The sequence below is a fragment of the Oryctolagus cuniculus genome, chromosome X (assembly GCF_051225735.1).
Source record: "Oryctolagus cuniculus isolate XC-2025 breed Fujian yellow rabbit chromosome X, ASM5122573v1, whole genome shotgun sequence".
In the NCBI taxonomy this organism is placed as follows: Eukaryota; Metazoa; Chordata; class Mammalia; order Lagomorpha; family Leporidae; genus Oryctolagus; species Oryctolagus cuniculus.
In genome coordinates this window covers 102,083,354-102,111,209 of record NC_142888.1, presented here as the reverse complement: position 1 = coordinate 102,111,209, position 27,856 = coordinate 102,083,354, and the positions used below count along the sequence as shown (strand labels likewise).

The 27,856-nt window shown below is 38.0% G+C and overlaps 1 protein-coding gene and 1 long non-coding RNA gene across 9 annotated transcripts in view; one reads left to right on the top strand and one right to left on the bottom strand.

Annotated features, from left to right (window-relative positions):
• The window catches only part of LOC108178741 (uncharacterized), an 86,984-nt gene extending 76,093 nt beyond the window's left edge, over positions 1-10,891 (bottom strand). For 2 of the 3 annotated variants that reach the window (XR_016228310.1, XR_016228309.1), the window contains exons 1-2: positions 10,344-10,891; positions 6,213-6,316 (exon numbers count right to left, since the gene is read on the bottom strand). This is a non-coding gene — a long non-coding RNA (uncharacterized LOC108178741). Of the gene's footprint in view, positions 1-5,220; positions 5,566-6,212; positions 6,317-10,343 lie in introns of those variants that run through there. The other variant, XR_016228311.1, reaches the window with a different exon arrangement.
• The window catches only part of TENM1 (teneurin transmembrane protein 1), an 870,866-nt gene that overhangs the window by 507,619 nt on the left and 335,391 nt on the right, over positions 1-27,856 (top strand). For all 6 annotated transcript variants that reach the window (XM_051827790.3, XM_051827788.3, XM_051827787.3 and 3 more), the window contains one exon: positions 25,117-25,355. In XM_051827790.3, coding sequence (XP_051683750.1) covers positions 25,117-25,355 — 239 coding nt within the window. The remainder of the gene's footprint in view (positions 1-25,116; positions 25,356-27,856) is intronic.

The window sequence follows — 27,856 nt, the reverse complement described above, 5'->3', positions numbered from 1 at the left end:
TTATCCTACAGTGCTGAAGAAAATGTAGAATGAACAAAACATCTAGTGGTCCCAGGATATCCTTTGCAAGTTTTTAATGACCTTTTGTGAGTCTTTGAAAAAAAAATAAAACATGGATTTAGAATTAGAAATATTGAGTCCAAGTCCAGTTCTGTCACTAAATAGCTATGTGACCTTGATAATATCTCTTTCTTCCTCTCAACCTCATTTCTCTCAATAGTCAAATGAGTGTATGAAGCTAAATGGCATTTGAGGTCCTTTCTGGCTTGACGGTTTCTATTGTTTTGTGGCTGGCTTTCTTGTTACTTATTCTTCCACTGAAAGACTCTTGATCAATTCAGCTTTCTAGCTAGTTGCATTCTAATTAATTGCAAGTTTATTAGTTCCTGGTGAGGTTCCTAAATAAGTGAGATAAATTTAACTTGAACAGTCATAATTCCTTTGGAATTTCCAATAGTCATGAGGAAATGAAAAAGACATTATGCTTCGCTATCAGCAGGTAATGATGATGACAGGCAAATAGAGTTAAGCAGGCAATTTTAGGTCAGTGTAAAGTCTATGAAGTCACTTTTCCTGACAAAGTCACACAATAAAAAAAGTGTAAGAGTCAAAGGGATCACACAAACAAGACTAGTGTCTGCAAATACTAACTGATAGAATCAAAAAGGGAGAGAACGATCCAACTTGGGAAGTGGGATACACAGCAGACTCGTAGAATGGCAGATGTCCTAAACAGCACTCTGGCCTCAGAATCGGCCCTTAAGGCACTTGGATCTGGCTGAAGAGCCCATGAGAGTATTTCAGGCATGCAAAGCCAAAACACTCTGGCAAAAAAAAAAAAAAAAAAAAAAAAAAAAAAAAACCCAAAACCTAAATGAAAGGTCTCTGCGAGTGAGATCCCAGTAGAAAGAACAGGCCATCAAAGAAGGAGGTCCCTTTCTCTGAAGGGAGGAGAGAACTTTCACTTTGACTATGACCCTGTCGGAATAAGATCGAAGTCAGTGAACTCAAGAGGCTTCCATAGCCTTGGAAACTCATGACTAGAGCCTAGGGAGATTTCTGACGCCATAAACAAGAGTGTCAAATTGTTAAGTCAACAATAGGAGTCACTGTGTACTCACTCCTTATGTGGGATCTCTGTCCTTAATGTGTTCTCCAATGTGAATTAATGCTATAACTAGTACTCAAATAGTACTTTACACTTTATGTTCCATATGGGTGCAAACTGATGAAATCTTTACTTAATATATGCTAAATCGATCTTCTGTGTATAAAGATAATTGAAAATGAATCTTGATGTGAATGGAATGGGAGAGGGAGCGGGAGATGGGAGGAGTGCGGGTAGGAGAAAAGTTGGGGGGGGAAGCCATTGTAATCCATAAACTATACTTTGGAAAATTATATTTACTAAATAAAAGTTTAAAATTTTTTTTAAATGGATGAATATAAAAAAGCAAACTCTTGGGGACCAGTGTTGCAGCACAGCAGCATAAGCCACTGCTTCTGTCACCAGCATCCCACATTGGAAGTCTGGTTGGAGTCATAGCTCCTCTGCTTCAGGTCCAGCATCCTGCTAATACACCTAGGAAGGCAGCAGATGATGGTCGAAGTACTTGGACCCCTGCCCCCACACTGAGGAGACCAGGATGGAGTTCCTGGCTCCTTGAGCAGGCCCACACCTGGCTATTGTAGCCATCTGAGGAGTGAACCGAACCAGTGATGGAAGAACTCTCTGACTTTGTCTCTCCTAAACTTCCTGTTTCTCTGCCTTTCAAATAAATAAAACTTGAAAATAACGAAATAACAAAACCCTCCATAAGATAAGATTCAAGATGCTACAGATTGTACAGAGATCTATTCCACTTTTGGTTTGGGGTGGATTTCTACCTCATTTTGAGTTATACTGTGAAATTGATGTGGAGTTTCAATATCTTTCTTAATATTGTCATTCTCAGTATAATTATGAAATAAATATAACTTGATTTTATGTATCCCATAGAAAGATTTAAAATCTGGTTTGAGTTTATATTCCATCCAGCCATTTATATACTGTATCCTCTAGCGTCCATGATAATATTTTCTGTACATGTTGACAATGATGCATAAAGAAAATAAGTTCATATTTTAATATATTTTATATTTCTTTTTTAAAAAAGATTTATTTATTTATTTGAAAGGGTTACACAGAGAGAGGAGAGGCAGAGAAAGAGAGGTCTTCCATCTGCTGGTTCACTCCCCAATTGGCCGCAATGGCCAGAGCTGTGCCAATCCAAAGCCAGGAGCCAGGAGCTTCCTCCAGGTCTCTCACGGGGGTGCAGGGGCCCAAGGATTTGGGCCGTCTTCTACTGCTTTCCCAGGCCAAAGCAGAGAGTTGGATTGAAAATGGAGCAGCCGGGTCCCAAACTGGCGCCCATATGGGATGCCAGCATTGCAGGCCAGGGTGTTAACCCGCTGTGCCACAGTGCTGGCCCCTATTTTATATTTTATAATATTTTATAATGTATTTATATATGTATTATATATTTATATATTTTATATATATTATACATTTTATAATGTATTTTATATATGTATTTTATATTTCATATTTTAATATATTTGACAAATATAAATGCATATTTTAAAGTCAAAGGAGTGCGTGAAATCACTATACTGTTGAAGTTGACCTTACCTTGGTTATCTGCCTGTGCTGTCCCTGAATAATTAAAGTGAACCAATGTGTTTTTTCTTTGTGCTCACAAATCCGCACAGCAGGGAACCAAGGAGAGCACATTTCAGTGGAAAGAAGGCCTGGTTTCCACAAATTCTTCTGTGCTCAAGTGGGATTGTAGTACTAAGCTTTAAAGTGCAGCATAGAGCTGAATTTGACTGTTTCTTAGGTGGCCTGACTGGAGGGGAGCTAATGTTGTTTCAATAGCTGTGATTATTACATATTCTGCATGTTTTAATCGGTATTTCAGGTTTTGGATTTATGCTTTGTGACAGGTTCACGAAGGGTACAATTTGAAATGCAATTTTAAAAATTGAAAGTAGAAAATATTTTCTATTCTCCATATTTTACAAAGATTTCCTTGTTTGGTCAGCAAGGGTAAATGTTTGAGGCAATTATGAATGAGTTGTATATGCTCTTTGGCCCTAAGGTTCAGGGTATTTATTTGGATAATAGACCAATCCCAAAGACAAATAGCCTCAACGAATAACAGCTGTGAGCTTGGGGAGAAAGATAAGATCATGAGTGCCTGGCAAGAAATCTTTTTCTGGAAATCTTTAGAGTGACAGGTTCCTGCCTGCAGAGATGTTGAATACTCAAAACTGCATGTACCAATTGAATGAATAATTTTAGACCAAAGTTTTTCAACCTCGCCACTATTGACAGCTTAGGCTGAATAATCCATTGTTGCGTATGACTGGCCTGAGCATTGTCGGATGTTTAGCAGCATCTCTAGCCTCTAACCACCAAGTGCCAGGTGGTAGCCCTCCCCCTAAGGTGTGACAACTCCCAGTGTCTCCAGACATTGCAAAAGTTCCCTGTGGGCTGCTTGTCCAAATTGAGAAACTCTTTTTGATCAATGTTTCTCATCCTAGTCCTGGTACTGGTGAGGCAAAATGTTCTAAGACATGCTAACGTTTTACTCAACTTCTCTTAAGACTGCTACAATTTCTTTTTTCCCTTCCCATCCATCCTCATCCTATTGCTGTTTCCAAAGCCTTTGTTGGGGGATTTAGTTATTTTTCCAGTCTGTAGTCTAATTTGAGTTGGAAAGCACTAACTTAAACCCATTTAGCTCTAAGCCTCCCCCAGTTGCTTTCCTTTTACTACAGTGGAAACTCCTCATATACTTTTATCCCCAATTAACTTGTCATATTTCTGTTATGCATTTTTGTTAGGCCATCACAAAACACACCAAACACCAGAGTAAGGGAAAGGGTTTATTGGAGAAAAGCCAGCAGGCTGGAGGGAAGTGGTGAAGAGGGAAAAAGGGAGAGAAGGAGAGTATAAGAGAGACAGAGGAGAGAAGATAGAGCAGAGAGAAGAGAGACGAGAGGAGGAGAGGAGAGCAGATGAGAGAAGCCAAGAGAGCCACGTGTTCAGGAACAGGTTCTTTTAAAACTTTGCCCGAGGGCGGGCAGCGAAGCAGGAGCAGTGAATCTCATTGGATGGGGGTGGAGCTTGATACCGGTGGTTGGGCCATGTGGCCACTTGGCTTCCAGCAATGGCAGCAGGGGCTAGGGCCTAGGATGTAAATCAGGGTGTAGATCACATCATAGATAAAACTGCGCCAGTTTCCTAACGATTTCTTTGTGAGAGTTTTAAGCAATAAGAATGTATTTTTGACACACTGACTATGTATTCAGTTTACACTACACATCATTGCTTTGTTTTCTAGTAATGCAAAAATCTGGAGAAATAGTCATTGCTGACTATTTGAATCCAATATAGACAGCCTATAGCAGGGTAACCTCTGAAGAAACTAGCAACCAATCATCTTCCCTTGCAAATATAGCTCCATGTATGTATCTATCAACTGTCTGTCCCTCCATCCATCCATCAATCTACCTGCCTGCTACCTACTTATCCATACATTTCCTTGTGTATTCTATTCCTTTCCCTAGATATATACTCTCATCCCACCTATTCCACTTTACTCTCAACCACCTTAATTTATACACTACTTTGGAAATGTCTTAGCTCTTCTGATATTATTCTTTGCTAAAAAAAAAAGCTTATAGCAGCACAGAAACCTGAAAGAAAATAGCATATTTGTGAAGACACATGTGGCATAAGATGGTAAGAAGCCTAAAGGAAATTGGAGACAATAGCAGTAGTGAGACTGACAGGTCCTCAGAGGCCAGAACATGAAGGACCTTATAAAACCAGTGCATTCTGTGGCTGGTGTTGTGGCACAGCAAATTAATCCTCTGCTTTCAATGCTGACATCTCACATGAGGACCAGCCTTTGCAGACATTTGGAGAGTGAAACAGCAGATGGACACTATCTCTCCCTTTCCTTCTTCCTCCCCACTCCCTGCTCCCACCCTCTCCCCCTCCCCTTCCTCTTCTTCCCCTTCCTCCCCTCCCTCTCCCTTCCCCCTCTCTCCCTCTTCTCCTCTTCCTGTCCTTTTACCTCTCTGTGTAACTCTCCCTTTCAAATAAATAAATCTTTTCAAGTAGTGTATACCTTCATGTCAGAAACAGAAAGAACACAGATAATCACAAAGTAAAATAACTACAAATTTAATCCCCCAAAGATAATTGCAACTAAGATTTCTTCATTTTTTTCTTCAATGTCAAATCTCTATGGAGTAAAGATTTGCATTGTGGTTGTTATAGATATGTATGTATGTATATACAGACAAGGCTAATGAAAGATGGAATATTCCATCCTTCGATTTCTTCCCAGTTTTATGTGATGTCTCTTGTGCAATTCTCTCTGCACGTATGCTCCACTCACAGCCTTTACTGTAGATGAGGTTCCTTTCTCTGTGTCCGCATTATGTTGTAACTCCAGCTCTGGCTCAACATGACCTGCATCTTAGCTTCCCGAGTTGATTGTGGTTCTGTGTCTGGATTTGAGACAGAGTGGAGGAGGGAAAGGAAAAGAGAAAATCTGAGGTTGGATATCCATGACTGGTCCAAATGATTATGGCTGCAGGCAGTGGCGAATGGAGGTGTGGAGGATCATGGATAGGGATGCCCTGTCTCTCCCGTGTGTTGAGAGACAAGTATCAGCATATCTAAAGTGGTTAAGTAGTTACCAACTCTGTACTCTCTGTGATTGTTTAACATTCTGTGGAATGAATGTACTAAGCTTCAACTCTGTTTGAGCCTGCTCTCTTCTATCTAGTGGATGAGGACAGAAAATGAGGACCATGATGAGAAGTTTTTAGTCTCAAAGCCTTTAAGTGACAAACGTCACTTTTGTTCACACTTTTCATTTCATTTGCCCAGAACTAGGTCACATAGAAACACCTAAGAGAAATGGTGGCTGAGAAATGCAGTCTGTGTTCCCAGGAAGAGAGAACACGAATGTTGGTGGGAAGTAGGCAGTCTCTGCTTCAGGCTACCTCTTTGATTTTGAAGCTGATATTTCAGAAAACAGCCATGCTTGTTGCCAGCTTGTCCTTTAGAGAAATGTGATGCTGGATAGGTTAGAGAACTGATTTCAGTGGCATTTCTTATGTTATTTTATGGCATTATAACACATTCTTACCTTTAATACACACAGAAGAGTAAGACTGTCAAAAATAAATGAAAGGCAAGTGTTGATCAACATCCTTCAGAAGGTACATTGGAATGATAATCTAGATTTTCAACCTGCAAAGTTCAGTGAGAATCTCTTAGACTCTGTCATTTTTGTACTGCCTTGTTATTACTTGAATCATTCTTTAAATAGCCTATTCTTGATGCTGTAGATTGTAATTCAATAAAAATAAATAATACAGAAAATTATACCATGTCAACTGTCTTATAAAGTAAATGAGAAAAATGTATGTCTGTAGAAAATGAGGATTAAAAATATAATCAACATATATAATATGTTGTCCACAATGTATTATCTGTCCACAATATTTCCTCCTTGAAAAAGAAAAAAAAATAATAACACAAGTAACCAGTGAAAGCCAACTTTATAGAATCAGTAGTTTGTTCTGGTGAATAAAATTTGGAACTAGGTTTCAGCTTTGGCAAAGGGAAATATAATTAAATTTCTTTGCAAAATAAGGAATCTTTAAGTCCCAGAAAATTTAGGCCATGGATTACTTTTATATAGTCACAAATTTTTCCCAGGTAACATGTTTGTTCCCATCTTAAGTAGTTCCTTCTGGGGGACATTGGAATGGCAAGGGTCTTTTGGATCAGACACCAAAAGCACAGGGAACTAAAAAGGAAAAATAGAGAGGCTTTCATCCAACTTAAAGAGCTTCTGCACAGCAAAAGAAATAATCAACAGAATAATGAAACAACCTACAGAATGGGAGAACATATTTGCAGATTATACATCCGACAAAAGGTGAATAACAACAATGTATAAAGAACTCAACAAAACTCAATAGCAAAAAAAAATCAATTTAAAAATGGACAATAGTTTTAAACAGACATTTATCAAAGGAAGACATACAAATGGCTAACAGGTATGTAGAAAAAAATGTTCATCATCACTAATCATCAGGGAAATGTGAATCAAAACTGCAATGAGACACTACCTTACTGTATTAAGGTTAGCTACTCAAAAGAGGGGCCGGCACTGTGGCACAGTAGGTTCAAGCCCTGGCCTGCAGCACCAGTATCCCATATAGGCATCTATTCAAGTCCTGGCTGCTCCATTTCTAATCCACCTCCCTGCTAAATGCACCTGGGAAAGCAATGGAGGATTGCCCAAGTCCTTGTGCCCCTGCAATCACGTGGGAGACCCAGAAGAATCTCCTGGATCCTGGCTTCAGATTAGCTCAGCTCTAGCCATGCGGCCATTTGGGGAGTGAACTAGTAGATGGAAGACCTCTTTCTCTGTCTCTTCCTCTCCCTAACTCATGTCTTTCAAATAAATAAAATAAATTAAAAAAAAAAAAAAAGAACTAACGGGGAGGGGGCGGTGTGGTGGTGTAGCCGATTAAAGCCCCAGCCTCTAGTGCCTGCCGGCATCCCATATATGGGTGCCACTTCGAGTCCTGGCTGCTCCTCTTCCAATCCAGCTCTCTGCTATGGCCTGGGAAAGCAATAGAAGATGGCCCAAGTCCTTAGGCCTTTGCACCCACATAGGAGACTGGAAGAAACTCCTGGCTCCTGGCTTCGGATCAGCTCACCTCTGACACTGCCGTCATTTGGGGAGTGAACATGCAGAATGGAAGACCTCTCTCTGGCACGGTCTCTGTCTGTAACTCTGTCTCTCAAATAATTCTTTTTAAAAAATAACTAGTTTAAAAAAAGACAAAAGACTGCAAGTGTCAGTGAGGAGGTGGAGAACAGGGAACACTTGCATACTTTTAGTGGGAATGCAAATTAGTATAGCCTTTGTAGAAAACAGTATGAATGTTCTCAAAAACTAAAAATAGGAATAACTCTATGATCCAGCTATCCCATTAGTGGGTATACAGACAATGGAAATAAATCATTCTGTTGAAGAGATATCATCTGCATACTGTCTTTATTGCAACACTAGTCACAATAGCCAAGAGATGGAAACAGCCCAGTGTCCATTCTCTGATGAATGGATAAAGAATATGAGACAATACTCTTCAGTTGTAAAAACACATGAAATACTGTCATTTTCAACAACCTGGGTGGAACTGGAGGTCACAATGCTAAGTGAAAGAAGCCAAGCACAGAAAAACAAGCACCACATGATCTTACTCATGTGGAATATCAAAAAGTTGATTTCATAGAAATTATTTTATTTATTTTTTTAATTTTTATTTTATTTTTTGACAGGCAGAGTGGACAGTGAGAGAGAGAGACAGAGAGAAAGGTCTTCCTTTGCCGTTGGTTCACCCTCCAATGGCCACCGCGGCTGGCGTGCTGCGGCCAGCGCACCGCGCTGATCTGATGGCAGGAACCAGGTACTTCTCCTGGTCTCCCATGGGGTGCAGGTCCCAAGCACTTGGGCCATCCTCCACTGCACTCCCTGGCCACAGCAGAGAGCTGGCCTGGAAGAGGGGCAACCAGGACAGAATCCAGCGCCCCGACCGGGGCTAGAACCCGGTATGCCGGCACCGCAAGGCGGAGGATTAGTCTAGTGAGCCACGGCGCTGGCTGATTTCATAGAAATTAAAAATATAACTCTACTTACCAATAAATGGCAGAATGGGGGCATGGAGAGATATGGAAAAGTTGATTAACAGGTACCAAGTTAGATGGGGTAAGATATTCTGATGTTCTATTATATAGTGGGGTGACTACAGATGATAACGTACTATATATTTCTCTAAAAAACAGGACATGGAATTTTCAATGTTTTTATCATAAAGGAATGTTAAATGTTTGAGTAGATATTTTACCATAATTTGACATTATACAGTATATACATCATGTAGTAGCACATAAATATTTATAATGTTTAAGTTTCAGTTTAAAAAAGTAGTCCCTGTTGGGAAATTAGTGAAACTTATATGTATGTTGAACCATCCCTGCACACCAGGAATAAATCCCACTTCGTCTGAGTAAATGATCTGTCTGTTGTGTTATTGGATTCGATTAGCTTGTGAGGATTTTTGCATCTAAATTCATAAGGGATATTGATCTGTAGTTCTCTTTCTATGTTGTATCTTTTTCTGGTTTTAGAATTAAGGTGATGCTGGCCTCATAGATGGAGTTTGGGAGGATTCCCTCCCTTTCAATTGCTTTTGAATAGCTTGAGTATTGATATTCATTCTTCTTTAAAAGTTTAGTTTATTTCAGCAGTGAAGCCATCAGGTCCTGTGCTTTTCTTTGTTGGAAGGGTCTTTATTACTGATTTAATCTCTGTTTTAGTTGTTGGTCTGTTTAGGTTTTCTATATCTTCATGACTCAATTTTGGTAGATTGTATGTGTCTAGAAATCTATCCATTTCTTCTAGATTTTCCAATTTATTGGCATTTAGATTTTTGTAGTAATTCCTGAAGATTCTTTTTATTTCTGTGGTAACCATTGTTACACCTCTTTTTTCATCACTGATTTTATTAATTTAGATCCTCTCTCTTTTTGGTTGTTTGAGCCAATTTTGTATCAATTTTGTTAATTTTTTCAAGAAACCAGGTCTTCATTCCACTGATTTTTATATTTTTTGTCTGTTCAATTTTGTTTATTTTTTCTCTAATTTTAAAAAATTCTTTATTTCCTCTAATTTGGGGTTTTATTTGTTGTTGTTTTTCTAGGTCCTTGAGATACATTGTTAGATCATTTATTTGATGCCTTTCTAATTTCTTGATGTAGCCACTAATTGCTATAAATTTCTCTCTTTTTTTTAAGAATAATTAGATTTTATTTACCCTAGTACTCTTAAACTCCAGATTCACCAAGTAACAGGTGTCGTGAGCGCCTACTGTCACACAGTAGCAAGTGCGACGTATGACTTGTCAGTCACGGGGAAGAAAGGAACACCAGGACACAAAACTATCTTTCTAATGAGAGATTTTATTGCTTACACACCAAGGGTTTTTTTATCACACTACTCATCAGCATGCTCATTGAGGTCAATACACTTATCAGTACCAATATACTTAGCAATCTATACTATTTAATACACTTATCAATAAACTTAACACCACAACTTAATCATGGCTTAACTACTTAAGTTAGCTACTTAGCTTAATGTAACTACTTGGCTTAACTACTTAGCTTAATAAAACTACTTATCTTCTACTTAACTTACTTCCTTCCCAGGAGGATGGCCAGGCAAGAAGTTCGAGAGGTCCCCCTGCTGAGAGGCCTGGTCCAGCTTTGTGGTCAGGTCTGGCAGCAGGCTGATAAGGACTCCAGGCAAGGTGGTGAGATGACATCTCAGCTGGAGTTTTGATCCCGTAGTCACCTTATGCCGTGTAGTAAAAGCTAGTGGGCTGACTCTTCGGCTCCAAGTGTGAGAAGATCCAGAGGTTCACACACACCGGGCCCTTTGTCTGTTGTTGGCTTGTGCCACTATCTGCTCCATGCAGAGTAGTGGGCTGCCTCTTCAGCTCCAGATGTGTGGAGATCCAGAAGTTCACACACACCGGGCCATGATCCCCGAGAGGATGGAGAGTGGTGCAAGGGCTCCCTTTTTATCCTCATTTTTCGGCAGTCCTCCAGCTTGCCATCCTCCAACTTGTTGTCCAATCAATGCTGTTTCTTCCTTGCTTGCAGTTGAACAGTCCAGTCAATACTGTTCCCGCCTTACTTATGTTTGAACTGTCCAGTCAGCATGGGTAGGGGAGGATATTGTCCATAGCACACTGTTATCTGACTGACCAGAGATGTCTGCTTGGTATGATTAGGAGTGTTTCCCTAACAGCCGTTAGGCATTGCCTCAGCTCCTGACTTATAACTCCACTTTACTTTTATTTTGTGGCGAGTGGTAACTTTTATTAACTCAATGTTTTACTGTGGAGTTTCCACAGTTCATCTCCTTTCCAGGTAAGCAGTGATCCATGACTCTTTTTGAGAATCCTGTGGCATTCTCCACAATAGGCAAGACTTCTGGAATAATATCTCATTCCCAGACTATAACCCTTTTTAGTAGATGAAATTTATCAAATAACATGGTGCCAAGATGTTTCCACCCCAGAATTCTACAGCAGTCACTGAATCATTTTCCCTAGGTCTTAATTAGAATTAAACAATCTAGACACATGTGACATAATCAAATCAGTATATATCATTTCTTTCCTTCCCTTGCTAAATGTGCTTCCCTCTCTCTCTCTCCACCAAAGTGTTTAAGAGACGTTTGAGAAGCTTCTTTTCTCAGAAGTCTGCCTACCAGCTCTGACTCTTAGAATAGTATAAAAATTTCCTTATTTAATAAATATTGGGTTAGATTAAACTTCCCTCTTAACACTGCTTTTGCTTTATCCCATACTTTTTGATATGTTATGTTATTATCTTCATTCATTTCCAGGAATATTTTTTATTCCTTCTATGACCCACACTGTTCATTCAGGAGTATGTTGTTCAGTCTCTATGTGTTTGCATATTTTCTGGAATTTCTTAAGTTGCTAATTTCTAGCTGTATTCCATTCTGGTCAGAAAAGATAAACAGTGCGATTTCAATTTGAGTTTGCTGCTTTCCTAGACAAAGTTTCATGCATTGATGAGAAGAATGTGTATTCTGCAACCGTGGGAAGAAAGGTTCTGTAAATATCAATTAAGTCCATTTGGCCCATAATGTAGATTAGCTCTGTGGTTTATTTGTTGATTTTTTTTTAATTTTTTTTTTGACAGGCAGAGTGGACAGTGAGAGAGAGAGACAGAGAGAAAGGTCTTCCTTTGCCGTTGGTTCACCCTCCAGTGGCCGCCGCGGCCAGCGCGCTGCGGCCGGCGCACCACGCTGATCCGATGGCAGGAGCCAGGAGCCAGGTGCTTTTCCTGGTCTCCCATGGGGTACAGGGCCCAAGCACCTGGGCCATCCTCCGCTGCACTCTCTGGCCACAGCAGAGAGCTGGCCTGGAAGAGGGGCAACCGGGACAGAATCCGGCACCCCAACCGGGACTTGAACCCAGTGTGCCGGCGCCTCTAGGCAGAGGATTAGCCTAGTGAGCTGCGGCGCCAGCCTATTTGTTGATTTTTTATCCAGTTGATCTGTCCATTGATGAAAGTGGTGTGTTGGAGACCCCATTATTATTGTATTGGATGTTCTATTAACATTTGTTTTAAAAAGGTAGGTGTCCTAGCATTGTGTGTATATATATATTTACCACAGTCACATTTTCTTGTTGAATTGATCCCTTAATAATTACATAATGCCATCTTTGTCTCTTTTAACAGTTTTTGTCTTAAAGTCTATTTTGTCTGATATTAGGATGGCTACACCTGCTCATTTTTGCTTTCCTTTAGCATGGAATATCCTTTTCCATCCTTTTACTTTCAGTCTGTGTGTATCTTTGTTGGTTAAGTGTGTTTCTTGTAGGCAGCAAACATATGGGTCTTGTTTTTTAATCCATTCAGCCAGTCTGTATCTTTTAATTGGAGAATTTAGGCCATTTACATCCAAGATTATTATTGGTAAATAACAACTCAGCTCTGCCATTTTTCCATAAATATTCCTGTTATTTGCTTTGGATTTCCATTGTACTTTTACTGGGAGATATTTCTGCCTTCACATTCTTTCATAATAATGACTGTCATGCTGTATTTTTGTGTGTAGCACATCTTTTTTTAAAAGATTTATTTTTATTTATTTGAAAGAATTACAGAGATGGGGTGACAGAGAGAGAGAGAGAGAGGTCTTCCATCCACTGGTTCACTCAAGTGGCTGCAATGGCTGGAGCTGAGCCAATCCAAAGCCGGGAGCCAGGAGCCTCCTCTGGGTATCCCATGTGGGTGCAGGGACCCAAAGATCTGGGCCATCTTACGCTGCCTTCCTGGGCCACAGCAGAGAGCTGGATCAGAAGAGAAGCAGCTGGGACTAGAACCAGCATTCACGTGAGATGCCAATGAATCGAGCTAGGAATTTAACCCACCATGCCGCAGCACCGGCCCCTGTATGTAGCACATCCTTAAAAATGATTTGTAAGGCTGGACAAGTGGGGACAAATTCTTGCAATTTCTCTTTGTTATGGAAGGTATTTACTTTACTTTTATTTATAAATGAGAGCTTTGCTGTTATGGTATTTTGGGTTGACAGTTTCCATCTTTTAGGACTTGGAATAAGCCGGCGCCGTGGCTCAATAGGCTAATCCTCCACCTTGCGGCGCCGGCACACCGGGTTCTAGTCCCGGTTGGGGCGCCGGATTCTGTCCCGGTTGCCCCTCTTCCAGGCCAGCTCTCTGCTATGGCCAGGGAGTGCAGTGGAGGATGGCCCAGGTGCTTGGGCCCTGCACCCCATGGGAGACCAGGAAAAGCACCTGGCTCCTGGCTCCTGCCAGGATCAGTGCGGTGCGCCGGCTGCAGCGGCGGCCATTGGAGGGTGAACCAGCGGCAAAAGGAAGACCTTTCTCTCTCTGTCTCTCTCTCACTGTCCACTCTGCCTGTCAAAAAAAAAAAAAAAAAAAAAAAAAGGACTTGGAATATGTCTCTACATTCTCCCTTAGCCTGTACAGTTTCTAATGAGAAATCAACTGGCAGTATAATTGGAGATCCTCTGAAGGTGTTTCTGCCCATTTTCTCTAGAGTTTCTCTCGTGCACATTTTTGAATCATTTCTTTGTTTTACTGTAGACAATTTAACTACAATGTGTTGTGGTGAAGGTATTTTCTGATCACGTCCATTAGGAGTTCTGTGTATTTCCTGTGCTTAGATGTCCCTTTCTTTCTCTAAATTAGGGAAGGTTTTGCCATTATTTCACTGAAAATTCCTTTTAATCCATTCTTTCTTTCCATGCCTTCAGGAATTCCTAAGACATGTATGTTTGGTTGTTTGATAGTATCCCATAAATCTCAAACACTATTTTCAGGTTTTCTTTTTTATGTATTTGAAAGGCAGAATTTACAGAGAGAGTGAGAGAGAGAGAGAGAGAATGAATCTTGCATCTGCTGGTTCACTTCCCAAATGACCAAAAAGGCCAGATCTGGGCCAGTCCAAAGTCAGGAGCCAGAAGCTCCTTCCAGTTCTCCCACATAGGTGCAGGAGCCCAAGAACTTGGGCTACCTTCCACTGCTTTCACAGGCACATTAGCAGGGAGCTGGTTCAGAAGTGGAGCAGCCAGACTCAAACTGGCACCCAAATGGGATGCTGACTTTGCAGGTGGCAGCTTTATCTGCTGTGCCACAACACCAGGCCCCATTTTCAGTTTTTCTAATTTTTTCTTCTTTTTATTGGTCTGACTTACATATTTCCAATGATTTGTCTTCTTGCTCAGATATTCTTCTTTCTGCCTCACCAAATCTGTTGTTAATGCTTTCCACTGTATTTTCTATTTGACATATTGAATTCTTAGTTTCTAATATTTCAGATTGATTTCCCTTCAATTTCTCTATCTTTCAGCAAAATTTTTCATCTATGTTGTACATGGATTTCTTGAACTCATAAATTTGCTTCTGATTGTTTCTGAGTAATTTTACAATCATTATTTTGAATGCATTTTCAGTTATTTCATCCATCTCTTCAACTTCACATTGTAATATTGAAGTGATGTTGTATTCTTTTTGTGGAGGCATGTTATCTTCCTTGTTGATATTTCTTGTATTTCCGTTATTTATTTTTAAGCATCTGTGGAAACACTTGTTGATTTTCTTGCCTGAGGCTTTTATCTTTGAACTGTGCCTCTGTGGCTTAGTCAAATAACTGCTCCTTTGGCGGATATCCAGAGGCATGTACTGGGTGGGGCCAGGGAGCTCTGGTCAGTGCTTGAGGGAGGGGCAAGATTCCAGGGTGACACCCAAGTTGGGCGTGGTAGATCTCCTCTGTTATCTGCAGTGGGGAGAGTATGATCACATCTGCTGCTGTAATTATAGCCTCACCTCCTCTCTTCCAAGGTGATAAGTGCCCATGGTTAGCCCACAATGGCTACATCACCGCCTATGCAGTTGCACAACCCACACAAAAGATCTGTGCAGTCCTTGGTGTGAGCATGAAGCCATCTGCAATGACTCACCCCAGGCAGTCAGGGAAATCTGAGCCTCTGAAGCCAGACACAGTGATTGCACAGAGACCCAGCTACACCCCATACCATATCTTGCAGTCACAGAATTCCCACCCACAACTTTAGTGCACAAGGCTCCCATAGTCCCAGGGTGTAGGGGATCTATTCAGCCCCACATGCCTACCCTATCCACAGAGAGTGCAGAAGCATTCCCAGAGTGGGTGTTGGGGACACCTCACAGCCCTAAGTGAGTTCCCAGCCCCTTGTCAACCCTCTAGGGCAGACTCAAAGTCAGTGGGGAATGTGGATTTATTCCTCTTATAAAATCCTCTAGTTGCACATGCAAGCTGCTGCCCCATCTACTTGCATTAAGATGGCACTTTCTCCCTGCTGGTCCCTGGGCCCCCTTAGTGGAAATGGAAGAAAGAAATTTGCTCTCCCTTTATGGGATTATATGGTTACTCTGACTCCCACTAGTGCTCTAGGCACACTCCATGTCAGTGTGATCTGCAAGGTTCTCCCTCAGGCAATATCAGCTGTGACCTATACTTCCATAGTCTGCTTTCAACTCGCTCAAAGAAGTTGATGTCTCATCCAGCCCCCAGCTGCAGGAGTCATGGGTGGTGTCCCCGTTTATTGGTGCCTGTTTGTACTGTTCATACTGCTCCACAGCATCTGTCTTCTTTCTGTAGAATTTCCACTGCAAACTTCGCTCCAACTCTCCCCTGGGAATGCGCTTCCTCTACTTTTCTTCTGTTCTCTGCCCCTGATCAAAATTGGCACGTCTTTTCCCTGTTTAGCCATCTTGGTCCTATCCCTATGCATGATTTTAAAAATACTTATTGAGAACCTGTTTGCTGGGCACCATTTTATTTTTTCAAATTTTTAGAATTTCCAAATTTTTAATTAGTTTTTAACAAATTCACTATAGTTCATAGATATAATTCTAACAATATAATGATCCTCTCTCCCCGTCTCTTTCTTTCATTTTTGATATAACATATTTTAAATTTATATTGCTCTTAAAAGGCTTAATGATTCACCAGATAAGAAGTTTAACAAGTAAAAAGCAAGTTTAGTGGAAATATATGCAAGGGCTATAAACAATAATTTAATGGAAAAATCATTAGTGTACCTTATACAGTAATTTTAAAGTAATCACAGATCATTAAAACTACAGTAGTATAACATTGTTAACCATTGCTTTGACAAAGGTATAAAACAAAGTTTTACAAAACTATGTTTGCAGCAATACTGATAACCACAGGCATTTCTTTCCTCCTTTTGTGTTTTTAATTTTTTTAAAAAATATTTTAGCTCCCACATATAAGGGAGAAAGTGTGGTGTTTGTCTTTCTGTTTCTGGCTTGTTTCACTTAACCTGATCTCTGGTTGCATCTATTTTTATACAAATGATACAACTTCATTCTTTTTTTAAGGGTAACTAATATTACATTATATATTTATACCACATTTTCTTTATTCATTCATCTGATGATGGACACTTTGGTTGATTCCATATTTTGGCTGTTGTGAACAGTGCTGCTATAAACATGGTGGTACAGATATCTTTCTGATATGTGTTCAAGGCTTTTGGGTCTATACCCAGTAGTGGGATTGCTGGATCATATGGCAAGTCTATTTTTTTAAAGAAATCTTCATACTGTTTTCCCACAGTGGTGCACTAATTTACTTTCCCAGCAATAACATATAAGTGTTCCCCTTTCTCCACATCTTTGCCAGCATTTATTACTCTGTCTTTTGGATTTTAGCCATTCTGACAGGGGTGAGGTGATATCTCATAGTCCTTTTGATTTGCATTTCCCTGATGGCTGGTGACGTTGAACATTTTTTTACATATTTGTTAGCCATTTGTATTTTTCTTTTGAGAACCATCTATTGAGGTCCTTTACCCATTCCTTAACTGGATTGGTTATTTGTGTTTTTGTTTGTTTGTTTGTTTTGGTTTTTTTTGTTTTTTTTTTTTTTTTTGCTGTTGAGTTTTTTAATCTGATATATTTGGGATATTAATGCTTTATCAGATAGGTTGCTTACAAATATTTTTCCCATTCTGATGGATGTCTCTTCATCTTATGCTTTGCGGAAGCTTCTGAATTTGGTATAATCCAATTTATTTAGTTTTGCTTTTGTTGCCTATGATTTTGGTATGTGATCCAAGATTTTGATCCCTATAGCAATTTCTTAGAGTATTTCCCCTACATTTTCTTCTAGCATAGTTTCACATCTTAAATTTAAGTCTTTGATACATATTGAGTTGGTTTTTGTATATGGTGAGATATATAATAAAGAATAGATTATTATAATTATAATAATAAAGAATAGATTATTGAACTAGGATTTAATCCTAAGAAATTAAGGCTTAGATAGGTATACTTGAACTAAAAAAAAAATCTTAAAAATTATGAACAAAATGGATAGAGCATGCATGTCTTACAAACAGTTGGTATACAAAGTTTAGAGAGGGCATTCAAACAGAAGTGTAAGAAAGAATCCTAGAACAAATACAATCAAATCTTCCTTTATGTGTAGCTCTTAGTAGAACAATAGTTTGTTACCCCAGGATGTTGTCCAAGATGATAATGCCATTAGACTCAAGAAGATTTTAAATAAATACTCTTTCTAGGAACATTTATCCTAAATGCATACCGGGAAAAGGTTTTTAAAGGAAAACTAGAGATGTGGAGGTTGATATTTTTGGACAGTAACCGCATTTTTGCACAAAACAACATTAAGTATTCATGTCAGAGAAGAAATGGGGCTGACTCAGCAAGGTGTTTCTTTCATTATCTTGTAATTTTTGGAGGCATAAGAATAAATATCTATGAATAGACATTGTTCCAGAGGTGATGTACAAATATTCAATGAGCACAAGAAAAGATGTTCAGCATCACATAGCATAAAAATGTAAATCAAAGCCTCAGTGACACCTCACACCACTTAGTATGACTACTGTCAAAAAACTAGAAAATAACATGTGTTGGCAAGGATGCAGAAATATTAGAACTCTTATTCATTGTTGATGTGAATGTAAATTAGTACAACCATTACCGAAAACAGTTGTGAGAGTCTCTCGAAAAAGTAAACATAGAACTACTGTGTAACTCAGTAATCCTACTTCTGGATATTTCTTTTTTTTTTTTTTTTTTTTTAACTTTTATTTAATGAATATACGTTTCCAAAGTACGAATAATGGATTACTATGGCTTCCCCCCCATACCGTCCCTCCCACCCACAACCCTCCCCTTTCCCACTCCCTCTCCCCTTCCATTCACATCAAGATTCATTTTCGATTATCTTAATATACAGAAGATCAGCTTAGTATACATTAAGTAAGGATTTCAACAGTTTGCTCCCACACAGAAACATAAAGTGAAAAATAATAGATGATTTTTTTTAATGATGATGAAATCAGATCAGACCTATTGTCATGTTTAATCCCAGTGAGAGTCAAGTTGGGAGTTGATAGTTTCTATTCTTTTCTTTCTTTTTTTTTTTTTTTTTTTTTTTTTTTTTACAGAGGATCAGTTTAGAATGCATTAAGTAAAGATTTCAACAGTTCGCACCCCCATAGAAACACAAAGTGAAATATATTATTTGAGTACTCGTTATAGCATTAAATCTCAATGCACAGCACATTAATGACAGAGATCCTACATGAGGAGTAAGTGCACAGTGACTCCTGTTGTTGACTTTACCAATTGACACTCCTGTCTATGGCATCAGTAATCTCCCTATGCTCCAGTCATGAGTTTCCAAGGCTATGGAAGCCCCTTGAGTTCTCCGACTCTTATCTTGTTTAGACAAGATCATAGTCAAAGTGGAGGTTCTCTCCTCCCTTCAGAGAAAGGTACCTCCTTCTTTGAAGACCTGTTCTTTTCACTGAGATCTCACTCACAGAGATCTTTTGCCAGAGTGTCTTGGCTTTCCATGCCTGAAATACTCTCATGGGCTTTTCAGCCAGATCTGAAGATCTGAATGCCTTTAGGGCTGATTCTGAGGCCAGAGTGCTATTTAGGGCATCTGCCATTCTATGAGTCTGCTGAGTATCTCACTTCCCATGTTGGATCACTCTCCCCTTTATTTATTCTATCGGTTAGTGTTAGCAGGTACTAGACTTGCTTATGTGCTCCCTTTGACTCTTAGTCCTTTCATTATGATCAATTGCGAACTGAAATTGATCACTTGGACTAGTGAGATGGCATTGGTACATGCCACCTTGATGGGATTAAATTGGAGTCCCCTGGTATGTTTCTAACTCTACCATTTGGGGCAAGTCAGCTTGAGCATGTCCCAAATTATATATCTCTTCCCTCTCTTATTCCTACTCTTATGTTTAACAGGGATCACATTTCAGTTAAATTTCAACACTTAAGAATAACTGTGTATTAATTACAGAATTAAATCAGTCATATTAAGTAGAACAGACAAAAAAACTACTAAGAGGGATAATGTATTAAGTTGTTCATTAACAGTCAGGGCTATGCTGATCAAGTCACCGTTTCCCATAGTGTCCCTTTCACTTCAACAAGTTTCCTTTTTGGTGTTCAGTCAGTTGTCACCGATCAGGGAGAACATATGGTATTTGTCCCTCAAAAGAGGAAATCCAAATGGCCAACAGGCACATGAAAAAATGTTCAAGGTCATTAGCAATCAGAGAAATGCAAATCAAAACCACAATGAGGTTCCACCTCACCCCGGTTAGAATGGCTCACATTCAGAAATCTACCAACAACAGATGCTGGCGAGGATGTGGGGAAAAAGGGACACTAACCCACTGTTGGTGGGAATGCAAACTGGTCAAGCCACTATGGAAATCAGTCTGGAGATTCCTCAGAAACCTGAAGATAACCCTACCGTTCGACCCAGCCATCCCACTCCTTGGAATTTACCCAAAGGAATTTAAATTGGCAAACAAAAAAGCGGTCTGCAGCCTAATGTTTATTGCAGCTCAATTCACAATAGCTAAGACCTGGAACCAACCTAAATGCCCATCAACAGTAGACTGGATAAAGAAATTATGGGATATGTACTCTTTAGAATACTATACTGCAGTAAGAAACAACGAAATCCAGTCATTTGCAACAAAATGGAGGAATCTGGAACACATCATGCTGAGTGAAATAAGCCAGTCCCAAAGGGACAAATACCATGGATATTTCTTCAAAATGATTGAAAGCAGATCTGAAAGATATGTTTGCAAAGCCATGTTTGTAGCAACACTATTCACAATAGCCAAGAGGGGGAAGCAATCCAGGTATCCATCAGTGGATAAATGGATGTGATACACACACATACACACACATACACACACACACACACACTGGAATATTATTCAGCCTTAAAAAGTAAAGAAATATTGTTACATGCTACAACATATGATTCTGCTGTATATGAAATATGTGAAATAGGCAAAATCATAGAACCAGAGATTAGAATGGAAGTTGCTGGTGAAGAGAAAGAAAAAGGAGGTATTCTTGCCATGTAAATTGGCATTATGAGCTTATAGGTGCCTTCTTTTTGTTTTAGTCAACCACAGCTTCTACTGGAAGCAAGTTGAATTCTTCCCTTTGGGTATAAAAATGAGCAGATTCTTATAACTGAAAGAATACAGATTTAGGTATGTGTCTCATATAGAATGTTTATAATATATAAAGGAAAAAATCATTGGTTATTTATGTATCTTTTATTAGAAAGATACAGATTTCTATCAATTTCCTATAGCATTTTAAGTGCCATATTAAATTAAATTTAATTCTAACAGAAATGCCCAGAATTTTGTTGTATGAAGGATTTTAAAAGATAGAATACCTTTCCCCACACTTTATAGATGATTTTAAAGTCCTTACAAGAATATTTATTATATTCCCATTTACCACCTCTGGGTCTCATCAGTCTTGAACATATTTTTTTTTTCAATTTCCTTATATCCCCATTTCCTTTTTGCAATATCTTGCTTTTCCTTTTTAAATTTGAGCTTGAATATTAAACCAGATGCAAAGAAGAGTACTACTTACACATAAACTCTTGAACTGCATTTTTATCATTTTCTATGTGGAAAAAACCCAATTGTACAAAATTGATAGCAACATTTTAGTACATCCTCACGTCCCCAGGGAAAAGCAATGTGCTTAGCCAGATGATCTGATTTTATGAGCACATAGCTGGAGACTAGCACAGTGCATTTGTCTTTATGCTTCTACTTTTTTTCAGGGACTATGAAAACACATTGAGCCACTAGTTTCACTTTCAACAATGGACTGCAAAGCCCATGAAAATATGCAGCATTTGCATTGCTGTTTTTCATGATGCACATCAAAATATAGATCACTTTCATCATAGAATCTTAATCTGAGCTTGCTAATAAGAGAATAAGAACCTTAGTATAGGAATCCATTTTATTATCTACCCGCACTGAAGACTGTGATTTTGATTCCACTCAAATATGAATTAGCTTAAATGTTTCTCTGCTGTGACTGTTGAATTTATTCATTATGCTATAATATTTCACTTATGAAACTGCATTTGGAAACCCTTTGGTGTACATCAGGATGAAATTACAGTGCTCAGGGATATTGATTATTGCTTGTAATTGCCATCATAATAGCCAACAATTTACTATCTTTCCTTGTCTTTCTTTTACCTCTTAATGATATACCAAACCGAATCAATATTCAACATATTGGACCACTTACATTGTCTCAGAAATCCAATTGTTCTCCTTCATAATTATGTGAAGGATTGAAGATTTCATCTCCACACTTTGAATAAAAGACCCATACTGCTGAGTTTCTCCTTTATCCCATAGGAATACGTCAGGGTGTTGCTATATAGGATCAGTTATACAGAAGTGGCATTTTGTTACTTCCAAAATAACCACAGGGCAGCGGTGAGGCAATTTGGAGGCTACCCCACTATGCAGCTTGTAAAGCACTATCCTTCTTGCTCACTAGTAAATTAGATGGCCATAGGGGAAAACACAGGCTGGGAGAGCTAAGTAAACATTAAAGAAGAAATCCACCTCTTTATGACACAAAAGAGATTATTTCAAAGCCTTAAAGAGAAAGCATAATCAAAAGGTAAGAGCACAATGGTACGAGTCACTCATTCAATAAAATGCATTTATTCTTACTACTATTTATATACTGTCCTTTCATTCAGGTGATAAATTAGGTGCCTTTAGAGGCAACAATAACTCTTTTAGGTTCTCATCAACTAAAGGGTAGCTTCTTTATAATGCTCACCCATTTATCCTAAATAGTTTAGACACTTTTTAAGTCTTATGGTAAGAACAGATTACACCCAGAAGAATACAGTATTGTGTAGTACTGTTTGAACAGACAGTATTTGTTGAACCTGGGTCTGTTAACCCAGGTTATTAGAACTCAGTGCTAATCCAGTGAAGAGTATGTGTGGCAAGTATCATGAGACAGGGGAAATACACTGTTTTGGAAGTCCTATATACCAATTTTATCCATACCATTAACTTGCTATGTTCTAAGTCGCTTTCATTCCCTGGGCTTCAGTCATGCTAATTGCAAAATGAGAGAATTCATATAGTAGATGATTTCTGAAGGTCCCTTCTAACTTATTCTACAGCATTCATTTTAATATTCTTGTCATCAGTCCCAGAGTGAACAGGGTACTAGTGCAGCTCAATTCAACAACATCCACTAGAAAACTCAAAGAAGAATCACAAAATATGCTTCTTCTATGCCTTAGCAGACATGGATTCAAAATCTTCATGAATGTGTCTACTAACTGCATAACCCTAGTATAGTGTACTACAGTGTATTGGTTAAGAGAAAGGCCTCTAGACTCACGTTAAGAGAGTTTGAAATTCAGCTTCATTGATTACCAGCTGTGGAACCCTGGACAGGTTACTTAGACTTTCTGTGCTTTGTGTTCCTCATCTCTGAAATGAAGATACTGATTGTAGGAAGGTCATTGTGAAGACTAAATGATATAATATTTTGTGAAGTATTTAGAAGAATGTCTAGTACAAGGAAGCACCAAAATGTTACTTCTTATCAATATTATGGTAATTACTGTTATTGTCATTTTCTCCTATTAAATCTCTTTAGGTCTCAGTTCAGTCATCTTTGAGATTAGAATAATAGTATCAATGTCACAGACATATGAATATCAAAATAATGCGTATAAATTTATTTATTTGGTGTGTGACCCTTATAGGTGATCAATAAATCATTCCTATCTAAGTAGAACCAACTATTCCTGTGGTTAGTGTTGTTCAGTAAACTTTTTCCAGTCCTAGGACCCACCAGTCTTTTTCATTTTAGTTATGAAATTTAGACAGATTCAAAGCAGAAAAGTTCGGAAAGTACTTCTACCACCCAAAGATAGTATCAGTTCTTATTTTTTCAATGAAGGTAAATATTTTTTCTTTAGAAAATTATATTCTATTGCTCATACTCTTTGGAAGCCTGCCTTTTTAAACTTAGCAACATCTGTAAACATTTTTTTCTAGTGAATAGATATTCATTTGCAACACAATGTATAATGATTGTATAGTGTTATGTGTTTGTAAGATAATTTACCTAGTAAAATACCAATTGTTGAGCATTTGAGTGTTTAGTTTGTGCTATTAATTAAAATGACAATGTTATAAATGACTTCTTTTGTATACTGTCAAATATATCATTTCCTGAGAACAAATTTCTATAAGTATAATTATTGTGTCAAAGAAAGCCTTGTGAATCTGCACTCTCTAAAGCAACCCAGCACTTTAAAAAAGATGATGGATATTTTTCATTAAGTGGAATGTGGAGTTTGTTGTTTTCCTTAAGTACATATATTTTTTATTTAAGTACGAATCTAAAAGTCAGTCTTAATGAGGTTGGGTCTTGTGATGTAGGCATTCCATGGGACTCTTGCATGCCATGTTAGAGCACCAGTTCTAGACCTGGCTACTCTGCTACCAATCTAACTTCCTGCTGATGCACCTGGGAAAAGTAGCAGAAGATTGTCCAAGTGCTTGGGCCCATGTGGGAGACCTGAATGGAGTTCCAGGATCCTCTCTTCAGCTCTGGCTGTCACAGCCACTTGGGGAAATGAACCAACAGATGGAATATCTCTCTGTGTCTCTCCTTCTCCCTTTGCCTTTCAAATAAATAAAATAAATACAACTTTTAAAAGTGATGTTAATGATTTATATATTTAACTGTATGTTACATGTACAAGGTGATGTTGACCTTTTTGCCCAGTGGAGTGATATTGTGTTATGTATTAAAAACAATACTAGAATGTGCTTTGTTGAACAGTGTATTTTGCTGCCAGATAGCACATCAGAGGAGTTAATATTAAGGACTTTGGAGCTCGGATTAACCGAGTTCTAACTTTGACTCTCATTCACTTGCTAGGTGAATTTGGGTAAGTTGCTTAACCTCTTTAAGTCTCCATTTCCTTAAGTAAACAATGATAATAATAATATAGCCTATATCATGTAAGTGAAGAATAAACGAAATAATTAGTGTTTAGCACAATACATAGTATTCAGCACTCAGTAAGTGTAGTCTATGCACAAAAATTATACTTTCATTTATTTATTTTTGCAACAGCATCCATGCGAATACGTCACTGCTGTTTATGAAAGGCCCATATTATAACAGTCATGACCAGTCAATAATCATCCTGTACTAATGTAAACATGACAGCAGCATGACTGTATACACATGCAGTTCTGCAACTGGCAAAATGAATGCATGGTGAGGCAAAATGAAGAATAGTGGTTGTTGTCTCTGGTGATGAAGACAGGGATCTCCTTAGCAAAGACAGAAGGGGACTTCCTGGATAATAGCAATGTCCTACACCACAATTGTTTGAAATTAGTGGAGTTTATGGTTTTATAGTAAATAGCTTTGGTTTTTATAGCCCAAACTTCTGTTTCCTTTTTGCAGGCATTTCCTGTTCAAACATGGATCTGGTTCCTCTGCCATCTTCAGTGCAGCCAGTCAGAACTACCCTCTGACATCCAATACCGTGTACTCACCCCCTCCCAGGCCACTTCCTCGAAGCACCTTTTCCAGGCCTGCCTTTACCTTTAACAAACCTTATAGGTGCTGCAATTGGAAGTGCACAGCCTTGAGCGCCACTGCAATCACAGTGACTTTGGCCTTGTTACTAGCCTATGTGATTGGTAAGCCCTTTTTTTCCATGCCTCAGTTTTCTTCTTAATCAAAGTCTTGTTTTACTGGTGATGGGGTTAGACGTTTCTCTCTTTGGACCAAGGCTTAGTATTATAAATAACAATCGGATTTCTAATTAGTGTTTTTTGTTTTTTCACTTCCTAACCTTAAATACTGCTGAGAAGACTATGGAATGCTCTTTGAGAAGAAATATTTATACTACTAACATAGTTGTATTGATTGCAATTACTGTAGTTAACCATTTTCCCTTCAATTAAAAGGTGGTTATGGTTTTCTCATTAGAAGTCGTAAGTACCGATCTACAATAGCTTCTTAAATTATATTTAAACAATAATGCTGCTATTGAGTTTTCAGGTAGAAACTTCATTAAAACAATAGTTACTTGGAAGCTATCAGAAAATCTGGTGCATAATTTCTTCCTCAGAATTTAGACTTTTTTACACTAGCACCAAAAAAAAAATACCTTCTTATTTTCACTAGGTGAATTGACTCAAAATTGTGTGATTACCATGTTTGGAAGGTAAAGCAGAAAACAGTCGTAAGGCACTCCTTACACTTTTAAGACAAATGTTGTTGTTCTTCAATCACCCTGATTAAAGTCGCCCTCACTTGATAGCAAATTGTATTGATTTTTCTGGATGGCATTTTCTTTTGACTGAATATTAATTTCCTTGCTTGAGTGGTTCTGCAGTCTAAAATGTAAATTAACTCAAGGAACATGTATTTTGTGGCAGCACTATTCCTAGAATGAATAAAATATCAAGGTAGGAAAAACAAATCTATCCAGTTATGTCACTAGAAATTTCTTTTCAGGTTTAATCTAGTTTCATAATTGATGGGGAATTTACCTACCAAGATGCAATAAATATGATTCTGGAAGGTAGATAAAAATGGATTTAGGTATTTTTATAATTGTAAATGAAGTATGTTTCACTGATTCTTATTTATCCAAAATGTTAGCAATAAGAAAATTCACATAACTAGTTCATGTAGGAATCACAAAACAGAGGGTCATCAGTACATTCACAGAGTTATTCTATATGGAAATCACTGATGATGTCAACAATATAGGCTCATAGCCTGTGCTGATGTTCACAACTTTGTTTTTATATTTCCATCACAACATAAGAATGATTTTTGAATGATGCTTCTGTCACACATGGATATTAATGCCATACTGCATCAAAAAATGTCATTTATCTCAAGCATTTCAGGATAAACCAACATGTGTATTTATTTGTTTTACTTGTACTAACTTGTAATGAGAAATACTCGTAAAGAAATGGAGGTGGATATGAGAAAGCACTACAACTTGAAGATGATTTTTATATGAAAGCATTCAAAAACAGGAGTAATTTAAGATGTTTAAATATACTAGAGGCCCTATGAAATGCTCTTGTTTAACTAGGAGATACATTCTTGTCTTACGGGTAATTTTCTATTAACTTTCACTCTATAGAACAATAATATTTTAGATAAAAGAACTTAACCCTGGTATAAACAAATCTAAAATCATAGCAAAGTCTTTATTACTAGATTTATATTGTGTTGAAAACTAAGATTCTATTTATTTTTTAGACTCATTTTGATGGAAAATTTGGTATCAAAAAGTTTTATTATATATTCTGTGATTTGTTTAATCAGATTATATATTCATTTCATAAATGAAAGTACAACATTTCAGTAATTTCAAGGACTGTCTTCTTTGTAGGGTAAACAATGGCATATCAATTTGGCATGCCAGTAGGCAATATACTGCAATAGTTATAAGCAAGGCTTTTCATTATCTCTAACATGTTTTAGGCATATTACCTTGGGAAAATTATTTAATCTTTTCAGGTCCCCATTTTCTCATATGTAAAATGGGTTTCCAAAGTAATATAAAATGTAATGTAGTGTTTATAAGTAATGTTGTGAAAATTAAATGAGTTACTAAAACTAAAGCACTAGGATTCATGTCTAAAATATGGTTAAGTAGCCTAAAAATGTTGAGTTTTAACATTATTATATACTATTAAAATTCCTAAGTTGTTGGAACTATCTGTTTTGTTGATGGCTAAATCACTGCCCCAAGAACAGTGGCACATACCAGTCATATCAGTAAAAGTTTGTCTAAAATATGGATTATGTTAACCACTTTACTTGTATTAGCTCATTTAAATCTCACCATACTTAAGGGTAGGTAACAGTATTATATATTTTATTTATTATATATTTATTTTATAAATGAAGAAACTGAGGCAGCCAAAGTCATGAAGTCACATTGGGATCACATTAAGATTAAGATGTCACATCACTAAAAAGTGAAGATCTTGAGCTTGAGTGCTTGTCCTTGCTGTTCTTCTGGCACTGAAGTAAACTTTATAGCTCATTTACTTCTTCATCTACTAAATAAATCTACCAGGCAATTTTTTCTTATTAACTTCCACATTCAATTTAGATATACCAGGTCACCCACTGTAATGGTGAGGACAGCTAAGATGGCTTGATT